General features: G+C 41.9%; 1 protein-coding gene across 7 annotated transcripts in view; it reads left to right on the top strand.

Moving 5' to 3' along the window:
* The first annotated feature begins 12,115 nt into the window (after window positions 1–12,115).
* Window positions 12,116–17,738, top strand: part of ACBD5 (acyl-CoA binding domain containing 5) — a 31,301-nt gene continuing 25,678 nt past the window's right edge. For 2 of the 7 annotated variants that reach the window (XM_068934531.1, XM_068934526.1), the window contains exons 1-4: window positions 12,364–12,420; window positions 12,629–12,759; window positions 13,892–14,012; window positions 15,467–15,539. In XM_068934531.1, the coding sequence (XP_068790632.1) occupies window positions 12,684–12,759; window positions 13,892–14,012; window positions 15,467–15,539 (270 nt within the window). In that variant the 5' untranslated portion in view covers window positions 12,364–12,420; window positions 12,629–12,683. Of the gene's footprint in view, window positions 12,178–12,363; window positions 12,435–12,523; window positions 12,760–13,891; window positions 14,013–15,466; window positions 15,540–17,738 lie in introns of those variants that run through there. The other 5 variants (XM_068934529.1, XM_068934525.1, XM_068934528.1 and 2 more) reach the window with 4 other exon arrangements.

The following is a 17,738-nucleotide window of genomic DNA, read 5'->3' as shown; positions in this document are numbered from 1 at the left end:
TGGAGGGAGGGTGTTAAGAGGATGAGGGCAGCCTCTTCTCCGTGGTGCCCAGCAACAGGACAAGAGGCAACGGGCAGAAACTGAACCACAGGAAGTTCCATCTGAACCTGAGGAAAAACTTCTTTCCTGTGAGGGTGACAGAGCATTGAAACAGGTTGCCCAGAGAGGTAGTGGAGTCTCCTTCTATGGAGATATTCAAAACCCACCTGGACGTGACCCTGGGAAACCTGCTCTAGAGGACCCTGCTTGAGCAGGGAGGTTGGACTAGATGATCTCCAGAGGTCCCTTCCAACCTCAACCATTCTGTGATTCTGTGATCATAAATACAAAAGCACCAATTAAAGAAAAAAAAAGGTGCCCTCCGGCAGGCCAGAAATTCCAGTTACTATATTGCCAAAGTGCTGTTAGCTGAGCTGCATCCTTTGCTATGGGACAGTGTAAGATACCCCTGTGACAACACAAATTGCACCGTGAGCATGGAGGTTTGCTACAACAACCGCACCCATGCAAGAGGCTTGTGCTGGCACTGTTCTGCAGCCAAGGTTCGGCCCTCCTCCCACAGCTCCACCAGGAGAAATCTATGGCCAGCACTTGGTCAGGACATTTAAACTGTTCAACCTAATCGGGCTTATTCTGGCTGAAATGGGTAGAGGAGCATTTGTAAGAGCAGCTCTGGAGGCAGATCAGAGGGGTGGTAACCAGCTGCTGTGGCTATGCAGGAGCTCATAAGCTCTTTGGCCATCTCAGAAGTAGCTGGCAGGGAAAGAGTGAGTGCAGCCCGAGTTCATAGAAAGAGATTTAAAGATAGATTTACTTTACCAAATTATAATTTAACACATTATTTAACTCTCTCAGTTAAAAGGGGAAAAAAATTGAAAATTAGTTATTTGCATCTGTTTTGGTTTTAATTCCCAGCCTTTGACTAAAAGGGGACTTCAGCTTCACTGCAGAGTTGACACCGTTGTTCTAGCACCATTCTGCTCTTTTGAATAGTGCCTGATCTGTGAGCTAATCTGATAAATGAAGACATTTTGTGCACACATGGTATGCATTTTAAAGAGCTTCAGTGTGTTAACAAACTGCTCTTAATATGGTGGGCCCCACAAGGAAGCATATAATTTGAGGCACATGGGAAGGAGCCACAGACTGGAGGAAGTCAGATGTCCCATTTGGAATGACTGAACATGCATTGCAGAGCTGCTTTCTTGGGTGGGCATTAGCCTTCATTTACTTTTAATATAACTATTTTAAATAACTTTGTTTTCTCAAGGTATTCCCCTCCCCTTTTCTATACCTCTTTTCAAAAATGTAAAATACCCAGGTTCATTGATTTTGGGAATGATCCTGCTTCTTTGTACACCCAAATTTCCCATTTCAAGAAATCTAGGAAAAATTCATATTTGCAATATCTGGGTTAAAAAATACCTTCATTTCATAAGTTTTTTTCACGTTCTTTGTTATCATTGATTCTCTATTCCAGTTATGCCCAGAGATTCTTTAATGGAATATATCACAATGGTGCTCTAGTGATGCAGGTGGCAGCATCCAGCAAACATGAAACGCTTTCAGAATGATTTTTAAAATATCCATTCAAATCTGAGTCAAGAAATAAGGGTAATAGCAGGTAGCAGAAGGAAAACCTGACGCCAGAATCCATGAGAGCCAAGGGCCCCGACCTAAAGGGGCTGAATGTTACTATCTCAAAATCAATGGGATGCTCAAGCAGTGAACTTGAACATACACAGGATTACAGACTTAGCTCAACAACTATTTTGTCTTTGAAAGACATGTATTTGGGCTGTGGTTACAGTGGCTTAATCTGTGAATTGTGCACGTCTCTCGTTCCTTCTTCTTCCTCCCCCGTCTCCCAGTGCAGCTGTGGATTTGTTTTTACTGAGGAAGGCGCCCCAGTGCCACCTAAGCCACAGCACAGCACGGCTAGTCCAGGGAGGAAAGGGATCTTTAATCTTTCTTTAATCTCTGCAATGCAATTGCTTATAATGTATTGATCAATTTCACATATATCATCACGGCTTTATAAATTCTCTACATGCAAGTATATGTATATGTAGTTGGTCATTGCATTGTTGCTTCTATTTTAGGACAGAAATGCGGTTGTATGTTTTCTCCAAAGCATTAAGTATATTTTAAGCCTTTTTGAAAAGAGAAGTTAGTGCATGGTGTCAACAACATATTTATCATGACACAGAAATTTTCACCTTGAGATAGACAACCTTATCAATCCAAACCTTTTTAATTTTTAATCTGAAAAAATTTCCTGAGTTGACATTTCATAGAGGCAGTAAAGCAGGAAAGACATTTTGCAATGTCTTTGTTCTGCAAATCAAAACACCAGAAGAACTACATGCAGAAGAATGGGCAAGCACTCTGAAAGTTATTCTAAAAGACGATCTAGAAAAAGAAGTGAAAAACTACCACCAATCTCTCCTACAAAAAATCATAAACAGAATTGAGCTGTTTACAATGCATGATTTGCTAAGGTAGCTGACAGATATTGTTGCCAAAAGTTCAAACAAGTCAAAGGTAATCCACAAAGAAATCTGTAGTTTCCTTTTTTAAAAACCCTTAGTAATTCAGAACCCTTCCCATCTGCAAAATTTTGAGCAGATAATGAAACAGTAAAATACCAGGAGAATGAACAGAGCAGCAGAAAGAGATCCTTAGTCACAGTGTTTAAAGCTCAATTTTTGGTTTTCATAAAGAGGAAAATCAAGGGGGATTTAATTATCTGCAGATTCTAAATTTAGACGTTCTTAAATCAGCATGTCCAGATTTGTCACGTCCAAGAGTTTTAGAAGAGCCAGCCAAGAGCATTGTGGACTGTTAATATTCATTCTCAGTCAGTTTTCAAAGGCTGGAGAAGTTCCAGAGGGACTGAAAGAAAGCAAAGGTTGTGCCAATATTGAAAAAGATAAATAGCTATTGTAGTCCTACCAACTTAATATTGATCCTCAGTATACAGCAGAATGACTGATAGGGAATTCTATTAAGAAGGAATTAAAGAAGGATAATATAATTAATGCAAATCAATATGAATGTATAGAGAAGTACATATATATTCAAGGTAACTCAATATTCTTTTCTGTGAGAATACAAATTTGATAAATAAATGTAACTGTCTTGTAGAAATGTATTTGGACTTCTGTAAGACATCTGACTTTTCCCCAAATTTTGGTTGAGAAACTACAATAAAACTAAAAAAATTAAATGATTATGGAACTAGAAAATTATTATGGTGCAGGTTAAATCAAAAACTGGCTGACAGACTTCAGCCGTGGTCATAAAGAAGGGTGTAAGTCTTGACTGTGTTGTTTAACTTATTCTGAATAACCTACAAGAAAACAATAAAATCATTGCTGATAAAGTTTTCAGAGAGCACAGTAATTAGGGGAATGATAAGAATGAAGAGAACAGATAGACATGATAGTACAATCTGGTGAGCTAGTTGCAAAACCAGCATAACTTAATACAACCAAATACAGTTCCAATTCTCAGAACAAAAAACTTCAAAGAGTACATACTTGATGGGTGCTCAACTCCAAAGTGAATAGGGTATGAGGAGCCTGTGCTTTGAGGCCCTGATTCACTTCTGCAGTCAAACAGGTCAATGAACTAGGACATAGGAATGGGAATACTAGGAGTTTGGAGAAGGCACTACCTCAGTCCTCTACTGGCTCTTAGACACCAAGGCAATGATTACTGCAGTGTTGCACCTAGCAGTAATATCTGTGATTCGAGAAAGATGTAGAAAAACTGAAGAGCCATAAGAATGAAAGAATGAATTCACCAGAGTGAAAACATGAGTGAATTCAATTCTAAATAAAAGAGATCAAAGGGTCACTTAATTTCTATTTACAAAGATTCATAGGAGGATTGTTAGAGAACCCTTCAGGAGGACAATAGAGAGCTCTGTAATCTAGCATACAAAACTACAGAAAGATCCTATAACTAGGAATAAAGGCTTGGCAAATGAATAGCAAAAATAGAGCATATTTTCACATTTTGTCTTTTATTATTCTGCTTTACATTGTGAAGGTAATTAATCACAGGAAAATTTTCCGTGAGAAAAATATCAGTAGGACAATGTCCTATTAATTCCCCATCACTGCACATTTTTTATTCAGGGTTTCAATTTTCCCAACTTATATCTGCTAATTAAGATGGAAATCTATTCAGGAAAGTCATGCAAACTCAGCTTCATAAAAGGCCAGGATGGCTCCAATGGTGCTTTTAATATTTTTAAACAAGGGCTGCATTTTCCAATCACTAAGAACTTACTTTCAAGAGAAATTAAGCATCTTTTGAAAATCATAGCATCCTTGTCTTTTGGATGAAATACAAAGGTTAATTATGGATTCCCACACGCTCTTTACTACAACTAGAGACACTGAAATAGTGATGTTCCCAACATTCCCAAGGTAAGAAAAATAAACAAACATCACACTACAGAACTAGAATTACTGTTGCTGTCTTCTTTATGCAGTCACTGGGGAAAAAAAACAAAACTAAGAAAGATTAAAAAATATTTTGGTAGTTAAACCAGTTTTAATGTAGTGAGTGGCTATGACTATCCTTATTCCGGTGTGCAATGGATCTAGGCAGAAATTGCCTCTTCCCTGAGAACTTCAGTCCTTACCGTTGGCCTAGCATCATTTAATTTCTTTAACTATGTAGGAACCTAGCAGATTTTGGGGGAAGCACTAAAGGAACCATTAATAACTTCACAGTTGTGGGGCCAGATGGGTTGGCCCTAGATTGAGGCTGACTGTGGGGACAGGGGAATGCAGGAGGGTTCTAGTATAGGTCAAACAGGACAATATCTGGGGAAATCCCTAATATTTCAGAAAGAGAAAGCCAGAGAAACACAGACTCTTACACCCTTCCTACATATCTTGTCACAGGTTGACTTACCATTATTTTTATGCCTAATGCCTGATGCAAGGCCCAGCGACCTATTTAGATCTGGAGTTCAGAATGCTTTTCCTGTTCAGATCAGCAGATAATATTTGTTCTGTCAAAATGCCTCCCCAAGGACATAAGGACTCAACTAATTGGCTTCCTCAGTTTTCTTTTATATAGCAAATCGGAAGTACTAACATTTGATTTCAGGATGATCTAAGTGATTTGTCTGACACTTAGGCTTAAGTGATGAAGTGAGTGCTCTTTAGTGGGTACGCCTGTGGTTAAAGACTTATAATGGCTGCAGGCACTGTAACCTCTGTCCTCTGTTAGATTACCCAGTGTGGCAAGCGGACTTTCACATAACAGTCTGCTGTTGCAGTCACCTGACTGCCCCGCTCCTCATTTAGTTAACAGCTGCATTTGTATCTCTATCTGCAACAGAGTGACTTTGACCCTTAAATACTTCAGTTTAGTTGCATTCAAAGACTTCCATGGATTTAAAGAACATTTTTATGTCATACAGCTCAGTTGTCTCTGTTTTTTACTTTTTTTTGTTTTGGGTTTTTTTTTTTTTTTTAGAAACCAACAGTAATTTATTTTGCAAACTATTCAGCAGGTTCTTTGATTTGTTTTCTTTTTTGTTTCTTTTTTGTTTCTTTTTTTTTTTTTTTTTTGAGCAACAAGAACAGACAGCTATCTTTCCTCATTAGCTTTCTGGCAATTACAGAAGCTTTGATATTAAGCTTCTTCTCTTGCTGAGCATATGCTACAGTAACCAGGACATTTCAGTGCCCAAGGAAAGCAAAGAGAGCACTTAAGACGTTTAATTTACTAAGTTTTCATCCATCCTGTTTATTCATCAAAGTTTTTCTCTGTTTAAGGATTCCCTATTTTAAATGGTAAAATAAGGATCTGTTCTTGAGATGCTGTAAGTTGCTCTAGTTCACCAGCCTTCCTCCCCTCAACGAAGTGCACATGCTTTATCACCCCAAATTCTGAAGCAAACACTACTCCTTCAATGCAGATGAGCAGAAATGATCTAACAGTAGAAACTTGAATGGTTCCTGAATGGCAAATTTCTTTCTCCGTAAAGTTTCTGAGAAAAACTTTCTTGGATAATGTCCAGTACGAGACCTGACCAGAATACAAGACTGAAAAAGCCATGGTGTAAAGCTGGCAAAAGTGGCTAGCTGGCACCGAGTTCTAAGGAAGTCTGATTTTTTTACTAGGACTCATGCAGCAACAGAGCTGGACGCTTATGGGGATTGTAATGAAGTTGTGATACCAAGCTGAGACACCCAATTAAACTCAGTCTTAAATCCTTCTGAGAGCTTGTTTGTTGGAGGACTTACTCCAGTAAATCACTCCTAATCTGTTACATTAGGTTGTTGAAACTCATTGACCAAAAAGACACTGGTATATTTGCAGCCTGAATAAATATACAGAATGATAGATACAGGCCAGAAAACACTTGAATTCAGTTGTCTCTGTCAGTTATATTTCAGGTTTTGTGCATTGGTAAACATCTATCGTGAAAACATTTCCACAATATCATTTTTCAGATTCTCTAGAAAAAATAATAGCCTTCCTTTGCTAGAATTTTAAAAGAACAGGCCTAAACTAAGAGTGTTTTGAAAGATATTGAAAGAAATAGCACAAGAGCTGCCTGGCTATAAATATGCCGTTGCATAAGCACATTAATATGATACAGTCACAGCGTTTTGTTTGCTTTTCCCAAAAGGCAAATTACACAAGGACAGGCTCTTAAAACTTCAGTTGTGAAGATAAGAAGCATGAACATCAAAACAGAAGTTAATATACCAGACTCGGTTAGATTTGCAGAGTCAGATTCTAATTATTTGTATTATGAAAATACATAGTACTGTAAACATCCCCAAATCAACCAAGTAACTCCAAATTTGTATCATTGTCATTGACAGCACAATTTGACCGCCAGATGTTGGATCTTTTACTGAAGGGAAAAGAGTAAGTATTTGTTATGAGTTGTCTGCTACTGTTATTTTTAAGAAGACACAGTTTGTCATTGCTCCAAGATGAAACTCTGTACTTTTTTGAAGCTTGATTCATGGCTATGCAAGGGGGCAGGATTTTTTTTAACATTCTTTCTAGAATATGCTAAATCTGAACAATCCTGTTATAACAATCTGTTGGCTCTACAAGAATAATACCTTGAGGCAATAAGGAAAACTGAATTTTATTAAAAATCTCATAAAAGAAATGAAAAGTAGGCTTGAAGGAAAAAAGAGGGGCTTAAGATATAATATGGCACTGCATTATACTTTAGGCCTGCAGAGATATAAACCTGTAAGGGGTTTTGACTTTGTAAGTACCATATAGTTCAATGCAAAGTCAAATGCTGCTAGATGCCTTTGAAAGCATGATTATAGGGCGCTCTTCAAAGAGCATTTTATGAAACAGATCTGACCTGACACTTTTGTTACTGGATCCTCTTTTTGGAAATATTTGAGGAGGGGGGAGGTGAAGGGAAACAAAAACGGAGCTCACAATAGTGATTGTTGAGAGATCTGAGATACCTGAATTGAACAGCTCGAAAGAGAGGTGAATTTGGATATACTAACTTTAACCCTTAACATGGAGCCTAATCCTTAGGCAAAGCAGCCACAGTTAATAATGGTTTAAAATAATTCCATTACTTAATCCCCAATTGTGAAATGATCATTTTCTCCAGTCAAGCTATTAAGGGTTGTATCTGAACCTCACAGGAAAACTTCCAACCCAAAAGGCGTTCTTGCTTGTTCCAAACGAGTCTCTCACCCAAAGGGCTTTTCCTGAAGAATAGGGATTGGCCTACATAGGTGGACAAGCTTTAACTGCTGTCTTTGCCATATTCATGAGAGGCAAATAGTTCTCTTTCGCCAGAGCTGTTGATTCTGACATAAACATCCCTCATCATTTTATTTAAAAAAAATCCTGTAAGTAAATATGAACGGATACATTAGCCTTTCTGCTGTGAACAATGTAGAAAACTACTCCTTATGAAAAGCTCTATCCTTCATAAGCCACATCTTTCCATTCTTCATCAGCATGTAGATATGACTTAGAAGTTGTAATGCTAATTTAGTTCTTCAAAATCATGACTATTAGATTTTAAATAATTCATTCCCCGTGCCTGCTGGATTACACACTTCAAAAAGTAAGTTTTGCTAAAATTACATGCTCTTGCATCTGGTAGCTTACAGAACTTGCTCATAATATGTATAAGACTATGGTCTACTTTCTTAAGAACCATTTTTACATATTTCTGTAAAATACACTGCTACGATTCAGACTCTTGAGGGAGCAATAGGTGTAATTGGTTCCAGTTTCTGCTTTTTAACTGACTCCTTTGTTTCTCAAGCGAAATGAATGTGCTCTTCAAGCTGGACTGGGGTGTAGCTTGGCACTGGAAGCAACTGCTACAGAACTAGGTCAGATTTTGGATGCAAATGAGAAGAGCATGCAGGGACAGCGGCACCTTACAGACTGCAGAAAATGAGGCTTTTAAGGTAGCTCAACACATCAGATTTGACAGACTATCCTGTGCCATAACTCCATGGGGCCTTATAACCACGCCTAACCTGTTTGTGAAGGACAAGTCTAAGGTTACAGTCAGGATCACGCTTGTCTACCTGTCATGGTGAAGCCCAGTGGCCCCTAGAACATTCTAGCAAGTGCTGCCTGTCAGTCAGGCTGTCCTCCCCCCGACCCCGGGCGTAACAGCTTTACACTGATTGCCCGAACAAGAGCACGTGGTATTAGACTGCTGCCAAAGACCTGACACCTTAAGTCTTCAATTTTGTCTGCATGCCAGTAGGTGCAAATGAAGGATCAAGAAATAAACAGTCGGCATAGGCTACATCATCGTAAAGTGTGCCTATGGCCACTCTCCGGCTATCTATAAAAGAACTACCGCTGGTAGTGTGCGCGTGGTGCCGATGGCGACGCGTGTGTGTGACGGTGGAGGAGGGAAGAAAGAAGAGGACATCGGAGCTGAAATCACTCCCCGCGCCAAAGGAAGCTTGGCAGCCCTTATCAGGGCTCGAAGAAGCCGAGTGGCCTTGTGCAAGGTCTCGCCGAGAAGCCGTGGGCTGGCAGAAGGAAGAGGACCTCGAGCAGTGCATGCGCTCTTGCCCCACCCCGCGTTCGGGATGCTGGACCGGGAGTCACCACGCAAGGGGACGGCCGTCCGTAAGACCATAAAATCCTAGAATAGGGAAAAAGGTGGACCATCACGTGTGGCCTAATTCCACCAGCTGCGGTCTCTGCACGGGGTCTGGCACACCTTTGGGGTGTGGCCAGCTCTTACTTATGGTCTCCATACTGGGGTCTGGCATGCCGGCCAGGTGTGGCCAACTGAATTCACAGTAGCGATGCTGGGGAGAGGCATGTCCGCCCAGTGCAGCCCTTTGGGCATCTTTCCTTTTATTTCTGTATATATATGTTTCGTGTTTCTATTCATTTCCACATTTACTACTGTGTGTACATACATATGATCCATCTTTTCCATTCCTTGTAAATATTGGTGTATATATACATACAATCGTTACACTGTTCACGGGTTATATCTGTTATTGCGATTGCTATTTGATTAAACGTTATTGTCAATTTTAACAGTAGCGTTTGTAAATCCATTCATCACCGCGCAAACGCCCATACTGCCACCCCAAATCTGCTTAGGTTGCGGTTGCCTGTTCACTTTGGTGTCCCTATTCATATGCCTTTCAGTTGGTGCATCTGCCCTTTAGGCGTGTACCACAGCACCAGTGGCTCAGGCCCGTCAAACTGTGACACTGCCTTTTTTGTCTACCTTCAGGCACTATGACAGCTGACTTCCGTCCAAATTTTTATGTGCCTCAGAACGTTGTCAGGAATTCAGTTCACAGGCTCTCCACAAGCAGTCTGTGAAATGCCAGCTGAAGAGAAGGTGAGTAGAGAGCAAAGCGCTCGGACAGGCCAAGTTTCACACATCATGGAGAAGGTTTGCTTCTTGGTCCTCATTCGTGCTCACCACCAAACCATGCTGGTAGCAGAGTACCATGGTCCCCCCTTCTCTCTGCCATCTCACATACTGGACATCAGTCAGTCTTTCCGGTACAGTTCCAAAGATATAGCTTCACATATACTGGATCCAAAAAAAGAGTAAGAGCTGGTCCCATTTGCTGCTTGAACTGCTTTGGAGGCTGCTCTTGCAGAGTAATAGAAACCCAGCCCAATTCAGCACATGGATTATCGTTAAGATTTTCTAACCAGGTGGTCATTCCCAACAGGTACCCAGTGGACAACAGAGAAACATCCCGTAATTTCGTTCCTTAAAGAAGGGAGTCTAGATCCTCAGCTTCCTTCAGATCAGGGAAGGCTTCAGCCAGGGCTGAGTAGAGGGGGAGGATCACCTCGCTCGACCTGCTGGCAACGCTCTGCTTAACGTACCCCAGGATACCACCGTCCTTCTTGACCACAGGGGCACACTGCTGGCTCATGGTATGCAATATGTATACACAGAGAAAGCTAACAGCAATGCTAATTAGTATTATATATGAGCATTTAACTAACTAGTCACTTATGATTTGTTCTCACAGGCTCATCAGTGCTCATATTTGCCTCTCATTTACTATTTCAGCCTTGTCTCAGGGCATGATGATACTGATTATTTTGGGTTACTTTAAGTGTCTCATTCTAGATTTGCAAATCTCACTCTCTCACATATCTTCAGTGCAAAGATGGCAGCCTATGTTGTTGCACACAGCCATTAAAGAAGTTGCCATTTGCATCTCTTTTAAAGCTTATTTCCACTGAAAGCCTGGGAACATTCATTATAAAAAATGCAGATAGCATTTTGCTTAAATCAATTAGAAGGCAAATGACATCACAGATTCTCTCAGGTAAATAGAATTTGCACATCAGCTGGCCTCACAACAGGCCCTTCATTTTTCTTTCTTTTGCAATTAACTCCCTGTATGCTCAAAGAATTCATATTTATACAGAGACCCACTTATCACAAACAGTTCCCTTTGATCTGAGCTTCTGTCATTCCTAGCTTTGTGGATAAAAAAAGAGGAAAGATCTTAGTATAAAGCTCACTAGAGGTTTAAAAATATAGCACTCAAAATGAAAAATTCAGAGAAATCTATCTGTAACATTCACGCAAGTGGAACAGTGACGTTCATACACGAGTGCATCATTTGCCCACTGTGGAGAATCCTGTTTGAATACCTCTGGAAGCGTAAGCCTCTCTCCAGCAAAGCTCTCCTCTGGCCAGCTGGCCGCTGACCTTGTGGAATATACTAGCTCAGCAGAGCATGGGCTGATCTGCTTTAATTCCCTCTCTGTGGAGCTTTTCTTTCCCACCAGAGGGCATATACTGTGATCACACAACTGCCTTAAGAGGAATTTAAAATATATATTGTGTACCAGATAAATAAACCTATCTGAATGCCAAGATTTTGTACTGAGTTCTGTTCAAAGGGCCTATTAATTCATCCTATTGCTCACTGGGTAAATTATTCCACTTGTCACAAAAGTAGCTCGTTTAGCACACTTTTGTCTGATTACTCCTAGAGTGCTGGATGTGCAGCACTTTTGAATAAGGGCATTCATCAATTTAGCTCCTGAGCTAGCTGGTTGTATTCACCCCCATCTCCAAATATTACGGCAATAGTTACTCTCAGGGTTCTAAGCTGCTAAAAACCTGTCCCTGTATTTTACAAATCCTTAAAATATTAGCACAAATATAACTCATTAAAGCTATTACAAAAATATGTGGCTACAGTGGTGTTTACTGTGTAAAGTCTGCAAGAGAACAGCTGAGAGAAGGAGCGAGAGCAGCAAGGCCGACTGCCAGGGCAGCGGGCTGTCTCTCAAAAGGCAACCGAGGGACTGGCCAAAGTCCACAAAATGGGCAGAACACAGCACGTTTTGAAACACTTATATGATTGATATATGTCATTACACAAGTAGGGAAGAGGAGAAAGAGCAAAGAAAAAGAAAGAAGCTGAAGAAGAGTCAATACAAAAATAAAGGCGAGAAACTGTTTCGCCGGCCCAGCTGCACCTCGGCGGCTCCCCGCCGGCCGGGCCCCGGGACCCGGGCCCCCCGCCGCCATCGCTCCGGGCAGCTCCGCAGGCTCCGCCTCGGCCGCGGCCTGCCCGCGGGGCCCGGCCCGGCCCGCCGCCCCGGCGTAGCCCTGCCCTTCGCGGCCGCGCCCGCCGGCAGCTCCGAGGGGCTGAGGACAAGCAGGTGCTTTTTTACGCGCACACTCGCTTTTTATTTCCAGCGGCAGGAGGAAACGTGCCGCCACTCTGGGCCGCGGAGCAACGCCGCGCCGGGCGACCGAGGCGCCGCGGGGCCAGGCCCGGCCCGGCCCGGCCCAGCGGGCGGACTACATTTCCCAGCGTGCCCCGGGCGGCCGCGGGGCGGGGGGGGGGAGGGGAAGGGAGCGGCTGTGGGGAGACATAACATGGGCGGCTGAGGCCGGGGCAGGTTGAGTCCTGCTGGTGGGCTGTGCAGGGCGAGGAGCCGGGCGGGCGGGCTGAGCCCTGCTGGGGGGCCGCTGGGGCTGGCAGGGGCGCGAGGGGGGAGCGGGGCGGAGCGCGGGGGGCCGGGCTCGCCGCTGAGGGGACGCGGGGCGGCGGCGCACGGCCCGGCCCGGCCCGGCCCCTGCCTGCCCTCTCCCGTGCGGTGGCTGCAGGCGCCGCGGCGAGGGAAGCAGCTCGGCGGCTGAGGAGGAGGCGGCGGCCGGGGACATGGCGGAGACGGGCTCGGTGCACGCCACCAGGTTCGAGGCGGCCGTGAAGGTGATCCAGAGCCTGCCCAAAAACGGTGAGTGCAGGGAGGGGGGGGTGTGGGTTATCGGCATCGGCTCGGGCCTCGCCTGCGAGGCGGCAGGGCCCGGCGGCGGAGGCGAGGCCGCGCCACCCTGCTTGCCCGGGGCGGCCGGGGGCAGGGCGCGGCCGCGGGTGGGCTGCAGGCCTGGCCCTGAGCGCAGCCCCGGCGAGGCGCCGGTGCGAGGCCCGCCGGAGAAGCTGCTGCGGCAGGTCTCGGGAGGAGAGGGTCGGCTCCTTCTCGGCCTGCGGCTCCCGGCTGTGAAAGCGGGAGAAGGGCCTGCACAGGTCGCAGGGTTGGTCTGATGGCTTCAGAGCTCTTATGTCGATGCGTTTCTTCCCTTGGAAGAGTTAAAAGGGTAAAATGAAAAATCAGGGTGTGTCTTTTTGATAAGAGTAATAAACAGGTCACTTATTACATCATTTTATTTCTGATATAAGAAACTTCTTTCTGTGGTGCTAATTTAAAAATTGCTATGAACTTCTTTAAATGACTAGAATCGAACTTGAAAATATTTCCTTTAATGGGCTGGATCTGAATTCTCTTCTCTGCCAGTTGTTCCAATTTTGCATTTATGTTTCTTGTGTCTGTGTGTGTTTCTTCCACAAAGGAAGAAGAGAGAACAAGAACAGGAGAAAGTGAAACAGTTATTGAAAGTACTGTCAAATACCCAAAGTAAACAAAAACAACAGAGAAGGTTGCTGGGTATTTTGGCTCTTCTTTGGCTTTTTTTTTTTTAATTACAGAGTCTTGCAGCAGGTTACCCTTTGTAACAGTAGGATGACTTGTGACATACTGTTTACAGAGAGCTGAATTTGTCCCTTTAACTGAGTGAAAGGAGGCTTGCTTGTTACTTATTAGTCTACTTCTAATTTTAGTCTCTCCAGTTAGAAAAAATTAAGTCTGTAGTCCCTTACACTTGGTCTGAAACTTGCTATTTCAGACCTACTGAGAATGTTTACCTTAGATTTGAGGTGGATGAAGACATTCTCCATTGACTTAAATTGTATTGCTGAGAATCAGGCCATAAAGAACTGCAGGCTATTTTCTCACAGAAATTCTAAGCTTGTAAAATACTAGTTAATATTCTTGATGCCAATTAAGTTATGTTTTAAAATGTTTTCTCTAGGTTCATTCCAGCCAACGAATGAAATGATGCTGAAGTTCTATAGTTTTTATAAGCAAGCAACCCAAGGACCCTGTAACATTCCAAGACCTGGATTTTGGGATCCGATTGGTAGATATAAATGGTAATTTATTTCATGTTTTCCTTTTTATGCTTTGAGTGGAGACATTCAGAGTCCACTTGGAGAAAGGATTTAGTGAGTTTATTTTCCTAAAATAAGAATATTCTAGTCCTTTGAGGCAAGCCTCAAATTTGTTTTCTTTCCTGTGTTCCAACTCTCTAGCTCGGATAACCTCTGACTTCTCAGAGTTGTAGGTGAAAGCATTCCCTTATGTTCTGCAGGGGGCAGGTTCTTCTTGGGTAAACACAGCATGTTACTTCTACGCTGTTTATCCCGCATTGTAGAAGCAAAGGTATAGGTGATCTGCAAAATGTATGACGTGGATGAGTGTCTGTCTAGAACTCTCTCTCCTCTGGTTTTCGAGTATGATGTGACCCCCAAGAAAATGGGTGCTTGCTGAAGTTGTATTAATGGCTTTCAACCTTTCAGGCAGAGGTCTGGTTTATGTATCTTTCTGATTTGTCTGCTTAATGGCAGAACTTCACATGGTCACTATCTTGCTCGTGTGGGGAAAACTAATTGCTAAGAGCTATTTGAAAAGCCATATCAATGTTTTGTTTGTTAACTTTTCTGTAGTTATGCTTTGTTGTAAAGAGCAAGTATTGTTGCTGTCCATGTGGTCAGTCTTTTTGGGATCTGTGAAATAAGTCTTCAGACTCTTTTGATTTCTCAAACTGGGGGAGAAGGGAGCATGTTTGCAGGGGACTGTGGCTGTAAGCTTCCAATTACCTGGTTGCTTGTAGCTGAAATGTGGGCCACCAGCCTTGAGGTTTTGCTTTAAGTGGGACAAATGGTCTGGCAAGAGGAAAGGACAGTGACAAATCAAGTGCAAGACTGAGTAAAGTGTTTTGTTCAGGCCCGTGTTCCAACAGATTCCTTCTGTGATATTAATAGATTTGATTGTAACTTCAGCCTTTCAGAATTGCAGAGGGAGAGGCCATCGGTAGTTACTGTCATAATTGGGGGTGACCTGACTATTGTGCCTCTTAGACTGACTCATCTTTCAGCAAGTGCTGAACTCTGCAAAGGACAAGACATCTTTCTTGTAACCTGTTTTAAAACGTTGACAACTATTTGTAAGTGTCAGCTGAAGTATTTGGACCTGCTTTTTCTTCAACAGGGGATCTTTTTTAAAAAAAAAAATCACCCAGGTAAAAGGGGAAATGCGTCTTTCATAAGGTCCTGACTCTTTAACAAAAGTAGAAAATCATAGCTGATCAATGAGGAACTTTTTTCAGCCCCCAGGCCGTTTGGCTTGTTGCTTCTTTGTTGTTGTTCTACTGTTCTGATTATTCTATCAAATCATATGTTTGGACTTACAAATAATGTTGCAAACTGTTAATGTATTTTATCAGAGAAACTTTGGGCGTCATATAACTGACCTACTTAAGACTAGACTGAAAATAATTCAAGTAGATCTTGCAAATTTTAAAGATGTATGTGGCTTTCTTTCTTAGGGATGCTTGGAGTGCCTTGGGAGATATGACCAAAGAAGAAGCCATGATAGCATATGTTGAAGAAATGAAAAAGGTAAGTTTATTAATGATTGGAAGGTGTCTTCTAGAATAAATGTTCCAGAAATAAGTGAATTTATATCAGGAGGTTCTCTCTGACCCTTATCAAAGCTCCAAGTGAGTTCTTATTTCCTATGTGAACTTGTTAAATCTCAGTATTATGCTGTTTTGTCTGTGGGGAAAAGAAGGCTCAGTTTCTCTCCAAAGCTGTTGAATTTGGATTGTTTTCAGAGTTACGTGAGAGCTCTGGGGAGCTAGCTGACACGAAGCTTAAATGACAGAGCTAATGTACAGTATTTAAATCATGGTAAGGGGGGGGGGGGCTTTAGGGAAACAGAAACTTAAAGTACAACGAAAGAAAAGCTGAGTTTGCTGCAGACTCCTCTGTTCTTGAAGTTGAGACAGGTAAGGGATCCTTATCTAGGGGAGGGGGGAGCAAAATACTCCAGAAATACTTCATGACCAAGAATCTCACTTACATGGCTGGGGAGATGCGTATAATCAAGTATGTAAACTTGATTTTCAAGAACTACTCTTCAGCCTGAGTCTTCTGTACATGTTATGAAAATATTCCTTGTGTATTATATCTAGAGTCAGATATTTAGAACAGTTATTTGGTTTTTGGTCTCTCTGAATAGATGTGTAACTCTTTAACATTCTTGGTCACTAAGCTAAGCATGAATTAGAGTTAACTGAAACAAACATTGAGTTAAGGTTTCTTGTTTTTCATTAACTTGTTCCACTGCAGTCCTTTTGCTGCAGCTCTTCTAGGTGGCTTTTCCAGTTTAAAGATTATTTACTCTCAATCCAGATTTAAAAAATATGCAACTGTAATGTATTATGAGGCTAGCATCAAGGAGAGAAAATACTAGTTTCACTCTGGATATGCTTGCTTTTCTCCTAGGTCAGTATCTTAACAGCCTTAAAAGTTTACTGGAACACTTAAATACTTGTTGTACCAATCATTATCTCTTTGCTAGGTAAGAAGCTGGGATTTGACTAGTGTTCCCCTGTCAACCTCTGCTTCATAATTTTGGTTAATTTAGTTTGTATTGGTGTTATGTAGCTACTTTAAATGGGGGGGAGGGGGAACCTCCCAAGAGCACAGGAGGTCAATTCTGTTCATCTTCATTGGGTAAAAAAAATCTCACTAAGCTGTAACAATTTCTTTTGAGTGGGGAGTGCAAGGTGTAGTGCTGTATTTTATTACGTCGTTTTTACAAGTGTATTCTATTTCAAGAGTAGCTTATTCTGTTCAATGCATCAGTTGCTACTATTACAGACACTAAAATTAAGTGGAAAAATGTGTGGTGTTCTAAAAGAAATAAGCACAGCTCCTGTGATGAAGTCTACTTGACCCGAATGAAGCACAAATACTCTGCCTCTATACAGATCTCATATGTAGGGTCTGGAGAGGAAATGACATCTTGCCTCGCTTAACTTTGAAACTGGGGGTCTGTTTACCCTGCATGCTGCTGCTTTAGTCCTTGCCTTTGAAATACTAGCTTCAGCTTTTCCAACCCAATTGATTCTACTTGAAATGTCAGTGAAAATGCTTTTCAAATGGATCCATTGGGCTGTTATATCAGCATATACTGCACTAATGTTTGTGATGTTGCTGTGGGTATTCTACTGTTGCTGCGTAAGGATTGTATAGGTACCCATGTTTGGAAAATCCATATATATGCTCCATACCACAGAATTGTATTTAGGGGTATAGAAGGCTGCCATATTTCCAATTATTTTTTTCCAGGACATGTCCATGGCACTTGCATATTATGTCTGGGCTATATATGCATCGGATTACCTGATCACAAGGAGCGCATATTGTAATGTCTTTGGCATCTCTTCTCCTTGTGTGGTAGTCTTGAAAATTGCCACTGTTTGGGGGGGGGCGGGGGGGGGGGAATGTGTTTGGATGAGATTTTTGATGTGCTAGTAACTGATAAGCAAATGTATCTTAGTCCTGGCTAAGATGACTCTGAGTTCAAGACAGTGGGTTTTTTGTTTTTAAAGACAAATTTCTCTCCAAAATGGCATTTCTGAAATTCTATATTTCAATACTATTTATTTATACTTAAGTTATATTATTTTGTATTGTTGCTTATTAGAAGTGAGTCATAAAATACTAGTATCTTAGCATAAGAAACATCAGCACTGTATGATGTTTCTATTTTAAAGCAGACTTATTATGAGTTGTCTGGCATCTGAAGAA

Source organism: Struthio camelus, chromosome 2, assembly GCF_040807025.1.
Source record: "Struthio camelus isolate bStrCam1 chromosome 2, bStrCam1.hap1, whole genome shotgun sequence".
Lineage (NCBI taxonomy): Eukaryota > Metazoa > Chordata > Aves > Struthioniformes > Struthionidae > Struthio > Struthio camelus.
The sequence above is the reverse complement of the archived record's forward strand: the minus strand, read 5'-3'. Positions and strand labels throughout refer to the sequence as shown.